Source organism: Anser anser (genome assembly GCF_964211835.1).
Source record: "Anser anser genome assembly, chromosome: 6".
In the NCBI taxonomy this organism is placed as follows: Eukaryota; Metazoa; Chordata; class Aves; order Anseriformes; family Anatidae; genus Anser; species Anser anser.
In genome coordinates this window covers 25,744,386-25,757,071 of record NC_139726.1, presented here as the reverse complement: position 1 = coordinate 25,757,071, position 12,686 = coordinate 25,744,386, and the positions used below count along the sequence as shown (strand labels likewise).

At 34.1% G+C, this 12,686-nt stretch overlaps 1 protein-coding gene across 18 annotated transcripts in view; it reads left to right on the top strand.

Moving 5' to 3' along the window:
• The window catches only part of PDE1A (phosphodiesterase 1A), a 183,837-nt gene that overhangs the window by 141,680 nt on the left and 29,471 nt on the right, over nt 1-12,686 (top strand). For all 18 annotated transcript variants that reach the window (XR_014586386.1, XM_083842823.1, XM_083842825.1 and 15 more), the window contains 3 exons: nt 153-293; nt 5,075-5,175; nt 7,447-7,572. Coding sequence is in view for 17 of the 18 variants with exons in the window: in XM_083842823.1 (XP_083698949.1) it covers nt 153-293; nt 5,075-5,175; nt 7,447-7,572 (368 nt within the window). In the remaining variant the exon portion in view is untranslated. The remainder of the gene's footprint in view (nt 1-152; nt 294-5,074; nt 5,176-7,446; nt 7,573-12,686) is intronic.

The window sequence follows — 12,686 nt, the reverse complement described above, 5'->3', positions numbered from 1 at the left end:
TAGATTTTAGACCTTTACATTTTAAATTATTCTTTTCTTATTTATTAACTAAATTATATGATGTACTTATTTGTGGTTTATTTATTGCACGATTAACTTTGCATCTGTTGCAAGAAAAAATATTAATTTTAATTTTTGCTTCCCTCCTCCAGATCCCTGTTCCCAATCTTATTACATTTGCTGAAGCTCTTGAGGTTGGTTATAGCAAATACAAAAATCCATATCACAATTTGATCCATGCAGCTGATGTTACTCAAACTGTGCATTACATAATGATTCACACTGGTATCATGGTAAGAAATAGTATGACGTTCAATTTACTTCTTTTTGCAGAGTCTCTGATGTTTTGGATAAATGTATATGTGTGTTTTCAGTAAAAAGCTCCCTCGAAAATTATGCAGAGAGATTCCAAACTACCGTTCAGACTGTGAACTTCATGTCATTTTAACAGTTTTTCCAGCTTGGAAATCTCCTGATGCAGAGGAAAAAAGGGAAAAAAAATCTTAAAACGTTTTCATTTTTCATTGCCTGGGCTTGTGCATTGTGTATCATACTGAAAGAGGTACATTTGTAGGAGTGAGAATGTGAGAATTTTTGCTTCTACATTGGAGCCTGGGAGGTGTGATCAGGCAAGGAAACTAGTATTTGCTGAGGTCTTGGCCATTGAAAAGTATATTGAATCAGTGCAGCCTTACTCAAACACTCTGCAGCTGCTTTTTCTTTAAATTTATAACCTTATTTAGGACTGCCTTTACATACTGTATGTGCCTATATTGTTTTGCATTACTGCAATATCTCAGTATTCTTTAGTAATTATTTGGGAATCTGAAGTGAATCTGTGCAAGCATTTTATTCTAAGCACTTATCTTTCACTTAATACGAGTAGTGGGAGGTTCTTCACTATCAGTTTGCTCAAAAAAAGTAAACATTGACTGAAAGAAAATGGACATTTCTGTTACGTTCTTTTGATGATTTGTCTTCACTATGGGTATAACAATTTTTTCTTAAAAACAAACAAAAAAACAACAACAAAGCAAAACAAAAAAAAAAGAAAGCGGAAAGTGATAGCATCTGATTTCTATTTGCATAGCCACAAAACAATTCCATTAGACCTTTAGAAAGAAAAAATTTTCAGGCTGAGTTTAAGTGTTTGTGCTCCAGTATATAGACAATAAATGAAAATCATTCACTTATGTTCAGCCTTTTCTCACTGAAAGCTTTGCCATTGGCTTCAGCAGAGGCAAGAAATTCCTAGGCATTGCAAGAATTCTATAGCATAAAGGAAGCTTTTTACTTCTAAGCATGAAGGTTTTCAAGCTACGTATTAATAGAAGTGCTACTTATAGAGTGAAGTCTGTAGTCTTCACCAGCCAAGATTCTCTTTAACCTTGAAAAATTTTCTTGAGAAAGACTTCTATATGAGACTGAAGAATAGGCTGGACGACTCTCTGACTCCAAACTACAGTTGTATAAGGTGTTCACCTACAGAAAACATATTTTAATAAAAAATCTTGAAGGAATCATGGTTCCTATCCTAGACTTGTCTTCTACTGTGAGATCAAGTGCAAGCATGAAGTCATGTGAGACATGTCTCTGTTGCAGGATAAACAGCTTAAAAGGGAGAAAAATCCCTTTGTTCTTCACAGATTATAAACATCCCCTTGGCCTGTGTTCCTACCCCCTTCAAAAAAGGCAGTAGTGTCCCAGATTTTCTTTGTGATGCCAGGACAAGGTTTGAATTTTATGAGCTATCCCACTCAATTTGGGATGTTTATCCATTGACTAAACAACTTTGCAACACACTTTAGGTGTCTCTGAACGCTGAATGAAGGAATCTGTTTTGTATTTGAATATCTGCTATTTCACCAGTTGCACACGAGAATGAGAAAGGTCTCTCCAACTGGCAACTTAACCTTGTAACTGCACTTTGATGTGATTTAGACAAATATTTTTAGAAAAGTATAAACTTTGCTGTTACTGTGCTGTAGAAGATCATTAATCTTGCAGTGCCTGTACAAGATATTCCTATAAAATTAGGCCAGTTTTTAAATATTCACATTTGAATTGCTGAATTATGATATTGGAAAGTTCTTGGAAAGTTATCTAACTAGGACAACACTTAGTCAAGAGTGCCTTCAAACAGATGCAATTTGCCAGGCAGAAGAAATGTTTATAGAAATCAGTGTTTGAAAGAAGGCCTAGTGATTCTGCAGCTTGCAAAGTATTTCTGCCCCAAATGTCATTTGCAGTCTGAGAACTCATCAGTATCATGCACAAATGTTCTGCTTAACGTTTTTTTTCCCTTTCTTTCCTGTTGCCTGGTTGATTACACCCTTACTGAACCTTACTCAGTAATGATTTGAAGTTGGCTTCTCAAACTATTTTTTTTTTCAGATTACTGCATTGGCTTGCAGTAGCTTTTTATTGCTACTTGCAGTAGCTTTTTTATTTCTGCTATATCATCTAACGAATTCTTGGATTTGGATGATACTCACATCAGTTTGATGCAATTGTATAACAAATTTCTGTGAGTTTTGCAGACTGGTGTGTGATTTCAAATTCTTGTGCTTTTACTGTGTCTTTTCAGAACTGGTACTGACTCCCAAATCTTGCAAAGAATTGCTGTCATGCTTGTTGAGTTCTGAAAGACATACAGAAGCAAATGTTAGAAAAAGGTTTTAGAAAATCCTTTTTAAGACTCCTCTTGAGGAGGTCATACATTTTGTATCTTTTATGGGCACCTGGAATAGAGCCATATTTGGCCATTTGCCAAAATGCTTGGCTGTTCAGAACTTATCCTTTTCCACAAGCCTGTAAAAAGATTTCAGTGAAGAATAGCACATTTTCAGAGTCTCATTTAAAGAAATAAAATGTTCATTATATTTTCCAGAAGATATTGGCTGTCTATCTTAAGAAAAAAGATTCAGACACTTCAGATGTGTGTTAGAAAGTTAGATATCACAGATGGCAGACAATCTATTAACCTCCCCAAGAGTTTAAATCCCAGATGATACAACTAAAATATATATCTCAAGCTAGCATTTATGAAGTCTTCATCTTTATAAAGATTCAAGAATCCAAGTCTCAGGGAATACATCTTGTAAAGAACTTTTGAGTCATCGATCATCTTCCCACCATCCCTTTTCTCCTCCCACGTACCTGTATTGCTCAAATGAAAGGAAAAAAATGTCTTTACTGTCAACAAGTGTATTGTCAGACTCCTGTTCTTACTCATTTTTTAATCCACTGTTGTTTAAAAAAATAGTTTGAACCAGAGTTCATGAAAAGTTGAAATGCATCTATTTAGTTATAAGAAATTTATAGTACTGCAAAACATTTCTCAATAGAAGAGATCTTTTCCAAGAGTTGTTACACCTGCATCACACAGTATCTTCCAGGAGGGAAGTAGATTCCAGCTCTTTGTAGTCTGTCAGACTTCCAGATACAAGAGACTGCTTTTCCCTCTCTCTCTGAAGAAACAATTCTTAATTTTCTCTCTAAGAGCTTTCTCCTGCTTCCTTAGGAATCCTTTAGCTAAATAGTTCTCTGATTTGCAGATTTTAATACTAATCTGAATTTTGACTGTACTGCTACAGTGTCTAGAATACTTGCCTTTGTATAATATGGTATGAAAATTCTGTATAATCTATAGATACTGTTTTTAAGAAGCACTAGACTTATAAATGAACTATCTAGCAACTTAAAAAAAAAAGAGCTTTGAAAAGGCATCTGAAAGAAAATGTTTATGTTTAGCTTCAGTTACTAATAATTTCTGGGTTTCTATTCTGTTTGGTATGTTGAAAACAGTGTGAAAGCCAGGAGCAGTCATGGCCCGATTTCTTATGACACACAATACTATGAAGGTCATCTTTTCCATTTTTAGAACTGCTTACAGTACATTCTCATTCCTCCATTGTGACCTTTTTAAATCTATACAGCTTCACCAACAGCCAGCACTACTTGTTCCTCAGCTATCTTATTTGGTGTCTGAATGACCTATTTCATTGTTCTCACACAACTTAGGAATTTTGATGTTTTTCTTTCTTCTTTGAAAAATTGGTACAACTTCTGGCATCTTATACATCTCATATGCATTCATATACATATATGTGCCTATATGAGTGCCTAAGGATGAAGATAATTCTTAGATCTTATAGTACAGAAGCTTACTTCTACACTGAAAAAAGTCTGAAATATATGTGAAAATGCTTAACTGGCATTTGACTTAATCAGTCCTATGATTGCAGGGTTAATTTTCATACGATGCTTCTACCCCCATTTTTAGATGGAGTACATTTTCTCCTTGAGCTTGGTTTCTCAGTAATAAAATAGAACTTGAAAGAAAAAATAACAAAGATGATTTCACAAGAAGATCAATACAGGACATTCTCAATTAGCAAGATGTATAAAAGTGCATAAAACTCTAGGGTCTGTATTATTTTGTGTAGAAGATGATCCTTCTTGCCTTTTGTTCTGTGTAACTGTATACCAGCTTTGTGCACGACATTTTTACATTTCTAGTTAGCTGAATGATATGATAACACAAAGCACAATATAATTTAGAACTGAAAAAATCTCCCGTAGGCCTAATTTCTGTACTATAGTACAGGTGAAAAATAGTTAATGCTGATGTTTTACCTAGAAAGTATTGTGAACTTTATATATTTTTCACTAAAAGATAAATTATAACCTTAATTTTGTATCAAGTTTTTAGATGAATTTACCATAATTTGGCAAGTGCCAGATAGTGTCTAGCAGATTAGATTTTTTCTACTCAAAACAGCTGTGAAATATACCATGTAATTTTCTTAATAACTTCTTATGTATTTTGGCTGCCAATATTTACTTTGCTTGTGATCATAAAGTATTTAACTTGGTCTTAGATAAATCCTAATAAGCACAAGGACTTATTTTATTATATAATACTTAGGTGTTATGAATCTATAGTCAACTGAAATCAGAAAAGTGTGAAGTTTAATTTAGTTGAAGGTAGTGCAAAATACTTCCAGTACTGCAGTTATCTGAATTAGGCTGTTATAGAAATTATGACTAAGATTTGTTTTTCATTTACTAGCACTGGCTCACAGAACTGGAAATTTTAGCAATGATATTTGCAGCTGCCATCCATGATTATGAACATACTGGGACCACAAATAATTTTCATATTCAGACAAGGTAAGCAAAGTGGTCCCTAAAGTATCATGTCTGGAGTTTGCTGTTGATTCATCTGAACTGTTTCATTCCTGTTACTGATACTGCCATGAGGTAGCTAGGCCATTCCTGATTTTATGAATTGAATATGCAGGGAGAAAACTTCAAGCACAGTTTTATAAATCCATACCAAGGGTCCTCTCCTAGCATGTTATGCCAGGATCTGCAGTAGTTATGATAAAGAAATCCAGTTTGAAAGTCAGACTAACTGCATTCTGATGTAGGCATAGCATGTCATATCCTCTGGTCCAGAACAACAGCATATAACTTAAAATATTTTCAGCCTATTAAAGAAAAATCACTGACCAGTCCTTTAGTGGGTGATAAGTGGTACACCTGATACTAACCCTAGTACTAAGTGTCTTATCGTTTATTGTTTTCACACTCTAGACTGTACTTTGTTTTCAGTATCCTCAGTTGCAATCCACTTTACACGCTCTTCAAAATAAATAAATAAATAAATAAATACATATATAAATAAATACAGTAAAACACTGGTATAGTCTAACAAAACATCTCTATTGTCAAGAAATATTACTACTTTGAACAGAAGTATCCTTGCACTCACCTATACAGAAAAGGCCCAATGCTTAAGGTTAAATTAAATCCAGAACGTACTTAGGCCCTGGGATATGCCCTTCAATAATCAAAAAAATATAGATCTGCAGCTAAAATAAAGGCATAATTCTTTTCTTCCTCAGCATAGTCTTTCTAAAAATAAACTTCATTTTGTAGTTCCAAGTTTATTTTACTTTTCTATTTTTGTCTTTAATATTTTGCTCTGAAGTATTGCAAAAGTGGAAAAATGAATTATGCTGTTTGACTTTTACTTGGACATACTTACAAGCAGGTATTTGTTTTGTCATGGAGCTCATTCTTTGCTCTTAGTAGAATTGGCCCTGATGTGACATCCCAGGGCATGATTCCAGGTTTCTTTTGCCTGCAAAATGCTGAGGAAATGGCTGTCATAGTCATATAAAATACCAATACTGATTAAAATTTGACATAATTAGCTAAGTGGGCCAAAGTGTGCTTCAAAAATGTATGTGATTGGCAAATCATTATTCTTCCCATGAATTATGGACATAAACATATTCATCATTTAGGTAGGATATGGTTTGTTCCTTCTAAGTAAACTTTCTAGTCCTATTTTAATTTTCAGGTTTCTTGGTACCTTATCATACATGTGGGTGGTTACACCAAATATATACTCCCTAGAACAAGGGATTGAACCTTATTAATATCATCATAGCTGCACTGCTAAATCAATGCACTTCTCTTCTAGTACAGACTGTTCAGTTGACCAAACAGAGGTACTTGGGAACAATTTTATCAGAAGAGATGTATAGCAGAGAAGGGAGACCCAAAGAGGCCTAACAAGTTGGGTAAAGGTCTTAATACAATAAGTTCCCGAAGAATTATTGAAGTCTGAAATCTGATAAATCTGTACCACATCAAAATTCCTGAAGAATCTGTATGTAATGTTGGTATTTTAAGCTAGGCTCTATTTAGGAAGGAAAGGATATGGTTGATGGTGCTAACTTTTAAGGTAACAGTCTGGCTTTAGAAAGCACTTATACGCAATCAAAAATTCAGCTTTGCATTTCTGCTATTCCTTTGTTATGACGCTCAAGTTTGGGCTGTTTTTCTGACAAAATATGGCATCCTTTTATAACATATGAAATTGAAGTTTTAAAACATTTTAATATTTACAGCTCTTTCTGATTATGAGCAGCATGAGCCAAAGCACTTCATTCTCAGAATAGAGGTGGTAACTTTCTAATATCCATTCTATTTGTAGACCCTCTCTCGTGAATGCGTTGCATTTTAAATGGTTGTATTGCCAAAGAGTTTTTCTGAGTAGCCTAATTAGAGCATTTCTGTTGCTCTATGATCCAGTCTACTGTCAAGAAGCTTTAGGTTTGCCTCACAGTATTTTTTTGTCACAGTTTTATTAGATAAATAGAATGTTATCCATTTAAAACTATGACTTTCCTACAAACAATATATATGATGGTAATAATGATAAATTGTTATACATTTAGTATGGAAAACTTATCAGTATTTGACAGAAAAAATAAACATTGTTGAATATATATATATATACATATATATATGTCTATATACTCAATAGTTCTCATAGAGAATAATATCCTACCTTCTCCAGTGCTATCATTGGAATGCTGTTGAAAATCATGCCCTTTTTTTTTTTTTTTTTCTGTCTTTTAACACTAGGTCAGATGTTGCAATATTGTACAATGATCGTTCTGTTCTTGAAAATCATCATGTAAGTGCTGCTTATAGACTCATGCAAGAAGAAGAGATGAACATTCTGGCAAATTTAACCAAAGATGACTGGAGGTAAGTCATCTTCTGACATTCAGACATAATTCCAATGTTTATAAATAGTAAAAACTCCAGGCCTTCTCTATGGAGTCTATTTTAAGAGTTCAAATTACAGGAAAAACTCTTGGCACTGGAGGAAGTAATGGATATTTAGAGCTTAGAGAAATCTGCTGTGGTGTAAAGAAGTACTGTTTGGAAGATGCCAAATAGTTTTCTTAGTGAGGTTGTGCTTTTATGAGGCACAGTGTTGGAGTGTGTGGACAAAGTCTCTGATGAGATAGTTCTTCAGCAAAACCTCAGAGCTGCCCCTCTTGAGGTAGGTTATCTTTGTCTAACAGTGGGTTAAAACCCCATTGCAGAGTCACACTCTACTGCCAGTCTGATCACTACTGCCTGTGGGATTTCTGTTGTGTAATGTGGCACAGCATAGTCATATCTTCGTTAAGCATTAAAAAATGAGATATATGGAAAGTCCCAAAATAATAAAGTAAAGGTCCAGAAGCACCATGGAATTCTTACTTTTTTTTTTTTTTCTTCTTCTTAATGTACTTCCTGAAGAAAATTTCACCAGCTGAAAGAGTAAGGATCATAACTGACATATCACAAATACCAAGATATGTAAGAACAAAATGAGCAAGTGCTAGAGTTTTTTCTCAGCTATTAAAAGAGGCTTGTTTGTATAGCATAGCGAACACTACATATAGCCCTTAAACATGAGTCTTCTGTGTGTTTCTGTAGACATAGCTATTATCATTTAGAGATCCTAAAAATAACTTTTAAATAGGTGGACTGTGAATCCAGCCAGAGATGTTCCGCTTCCAAGAGGTTCTGCCACAGTAAATGATGCCATCATAAATAACAGAGCTATACTTTACTTCATTTATATTTTTACAAAACTCTACAATTATAAGAATACATCAATATCACAACACATTTTGGCATAGTGTATATTTACAGATAAAGGACTGATTTACGTGGTAGAATTACATGATTTTACTTATCTATGTGATTAGTACATCCCTAAACAAAGACATTATTGAATGTAAGTTGGCTGATCCTTTTGGCTTTCAGTTCATTATTTTCTGTAGGTGCTCCAATATGCTTGATATTAAAGAATTTTTAATTTTTTAATTTAGTAAAAAGTGAAAGGAGAAATATACACTTTTTCATTCTCATAAAGGATTTCTTCTCAGAGGATACTCATTTGGATTTAGTTATCATAAAATTTGTATTGTAAATTTAGTTCTGGAGAAAGATCTCTGGAAGTAAATTGTAAACTTCTGCAATAATACTCATATACAGCCAGATTTTCAATGTCAACATTAGAAAGAATCTTGATCTGCTGGGACCTGTTTTCTGGACCATTTGCTCTTCTATTGCATTTCTTTTCTCCATGTTTTTTGAACATGTGATGGTATACCATGTTTCTTTAGAAGTTACTCAATCACAGACTAAATGCTTTTCAATCTCCTCTCACTGTAACCCAGTTTGAATTTACTGGGGGATTTTGTTTTAGCTTTGTGAATTTTGATGGATTACAGTGGCCGCACACTATTATATTTAGCCAATTTGAAGTTGGTGGGTTTGAAATTAATAGAGAGTAGAATTTCTGGTCCAACGTGTGGGGCTATTCAGTACAATTTAGAATAAATTTATGAAACCTGATTAATAAGCTCAAGCAGCTACACTAGGACACACAGTTCCATGTTCTGTTACTTAGACATTTAGAATCTGTACTTTCAATGAAACACATAACTTCCAAAGTGCCAGTCCGAGAACATGTGCAACCTGTAGAAATCTGATGCTTTAGATGGTCAGTCATGGAAATCATGATTTCTTGGTATTTATTTCTAATTTTCAAAAATATTTCCATTACCCTGTCATCAGATACAATTGTTTGTTGGTGCAATGAAAGAAGCTCCTCAATTTCTAATTATTTAGAGAGTGAACTTCTTGGATCTACATTGAAATTCATAGAATCATTAAGGTTGGAAAGACCTCCAAGATCATCTGTTCCAACCGTACCCCTACCACCAATATCACCCACTAAACCATGTCCCTAAGCACCATGTCCAACTTTTCCTTAAGCACCCCTGAGGACGGTGACTAAGCTACTAGACTAACAGTTTTGAAATTTGCACTGAATCATATTGGCAGTAAATTAAAATGATAATTTGTTCAACTTTTTAATGTACTTCCTGGCACTAATTAATTTCTTGACCACTGTCCGATCTGTTTTTTGAGTTGCAGTGAATTCTTTTTTTTTTTTTTCCAATTAATACCCCTGCTTATTTAAACTGTAGCTTTGCTAATTATTTCAACAAGATGAAGCAAAATGACTAGGAATGACTTTATAGTATTACACTTTCTTTTCTACATATTAACATTAAGATAAATGAACTAATAAACTGTCAGCTTCAGTTAAGTTTAAAACACAGAATTTGGGTATGAACAGAGAAACACTGCCAGCATCCTAATGAGGATGCCCTTTGTGGATAACGCATGTGACATTCGTAGTCATTTCTCACTCTTTTCTCAATTCTGAAAATATGTTCCAGTTTTCCATATTAGCTTTTTTCTGTCACTTAGCCCTCCCAGGAACTAAAGAGGTATCCCTTTTTCTCCTACTTTCTCCTTTAATTTACTGGGTGCATGGTGTTTTAGCACCCTATATGTTATGTCAATGATTACAAATAGACAGGCAGTATTAAAGTCCCAAACCATTCCAGTCATAAAGTATACATTGATATTATAAATGATTATATAAAAAAGACAAAAAAAATGCATAATGAACATCATCTCTTTCACAACTGTTCTTGGGAGTCTTCTGCCTGAGGAAAGAAGGATTGCTATAACTTACAAAATGAGCCTTAGGTCTTCAGTTCTCATCCTATCCTGTTCCTGCGGTTTTAACTCTATGATCACTAGTGCCCAACTGACTAAATGTCTTTGTCATAAACAAATCCAGGTAAAACTGGTTTCTGTTTATTGGATAACTACTTAATGGAGAAATTCATGTGTTACTCCTTATATCTTGTTATTGCAACATTATTCATGTCATTTTTTCACATAATATTTCATCTGCTACTTGTTTACAAATATCCGTAGGACATATGTTTATGGGAAGATTAAGAAAAGATGACAGAAGAGGAGATAACCATTTACTTAAGAAAAATGGATACTGAATACACAAAAGCAGTATTCTTCAAACTGTGGGCTCCCCAAAATTGCTGTGTGTTATAAATATTACAGTTACTTTTCTTGTCATAGAACAAAAGGTGGTAACACCCATGCATCATTTTGCTGTGGTAGCATGAGCTATATTATCATGATACCTTTAGCTGTGGACTGCCTAATGAAGTAGGCAGAGATTTCTCTACGGGAGTTCTGTCTGAGATTGGCTGAGGTCTCCTTCAATATGGAAGTTGAGAGGGTCTTTTTCCCTGGGTGACAGTTAAGGAATGGTTTGATTCCAAGAGTAATCTTCTGTGCAATGGTAGTACACTGAGCCCTCTTGGATCTAGTGAAACTTTAGTTAAATGTTTCTCTACCAGTTCTGTATTTTCTGTCTCTCTGTTAATGATGGATGAGAGTGCAGGTAGAAAAATCTTTGCATACTGTAGGTAGGAGAGCTTCTCCTTTGCTATTTAGCAGTTTTAGTGGCCTGAAATCTTCAGTAGTGTGTGAAAAGGACAGTAAATTGTTTTATTCTTCTTCAGGTGACAGATGTAATAATTTGGGTTTGTCACTTGCCATGACAGTGTGAATCTACCAGAAGCTGCATTTTGCTTGTGTATGTGTCTTATGTGATGGGAGTGGGCATATTACTGAATACTCCTGAAAGAAATTTCAGAACTTGGAAAGGTAATAGGAGAATCTTCCATAGGAATGGAAGTGATAATTATTTCAGTTTTGCAAACAGCAAGGTTTAACAATGCTGAGCCCTCAGTTTTCATGCAGTTTAGCTTTTTTTTTTTTTTTTAAATGGATTTGGCTATGTTTGAAGGGTACGCTTTCAAAGCATTGTGGAGAAGAAAAGGTTGGGATGCAAATTAGTCTCTCGTTATGAGGTCAGACAAGGTAAGTCATTTCCTAAACTCAGGTTGCTATAGCTGGATATTATCATTTGAGTAGAAGTGAGAGGGCTGAGTCTTTATCCAGTTATATCAAAGTAAGTCAGGAATAACACAAAAAACAATGAGGAGTATCAGCTTAAATATGCCATTAATTTGACTCAAAAGCAGTCTTGATAGTTTATTATAAAAAAACGTTCTAACAACCCTGAAGAAAACTACAACTTACCTCTTTTAAAATGTATTTCTTTGAAAAAAAATTGTTAAATAAATCAAAGATTGAATACAGTATAAAAGATCAGTGAGAATTACTTAAGTAGGATTCTACTGTTGTAATTGATACTCGGACATCTTAAGATAGGGGTTTGCTCATGAAGATATATGCTTCATAAACAAAGATTTAATGTGAATGAATTCTCCACCATGTGTACTCTCTAGGCCTTGTTAAAAACATACAGAGAAGCAATAGACTCCTACAAGGTCTACATACAATCCTTCTACCTTGAGAAAAGCAGAATTCTCCAAATCAGTAACAATTACTGACAAAATAAACGTACTTTCACATACTATGAAAATTAATATGCTTTCTCACGATTCATATTTTACTATTTTAATATTCACTTAAGAGAAAACTGATGGATAAGCCAAAATCTCTAGCCCTAATACCAAGATACAGATAAACTATAAATCCTGAACTTGTTTTGACTCATATAATAGGCATTAAGGAACTTCTGAGATGAGTTGTAGTTTGACATAATATTCATATATTGGCATAATGTTCATAGCATTTCAGATGTAATACCTCTTGCTCTTTTGAGTGTTTTCAGTCTTCTTCCTAGATTTAGTGTTGTGCCTGCTTTGCACTAATATGAGGGCAGTAACAAAAGATACCCATATATTCTCCTGTGTGGTGGTGAGTCTAGAGACTGACTTTTTTTGAATACTTTACTTCTGGAAAAGAAGGAATGACTTATAATATGTTACAGAAATGCCTTTAATTTTAGTTTATATACCAGAAAAGAGGAATTCTGAACCAGTGTGACTCTGAAATAGTGA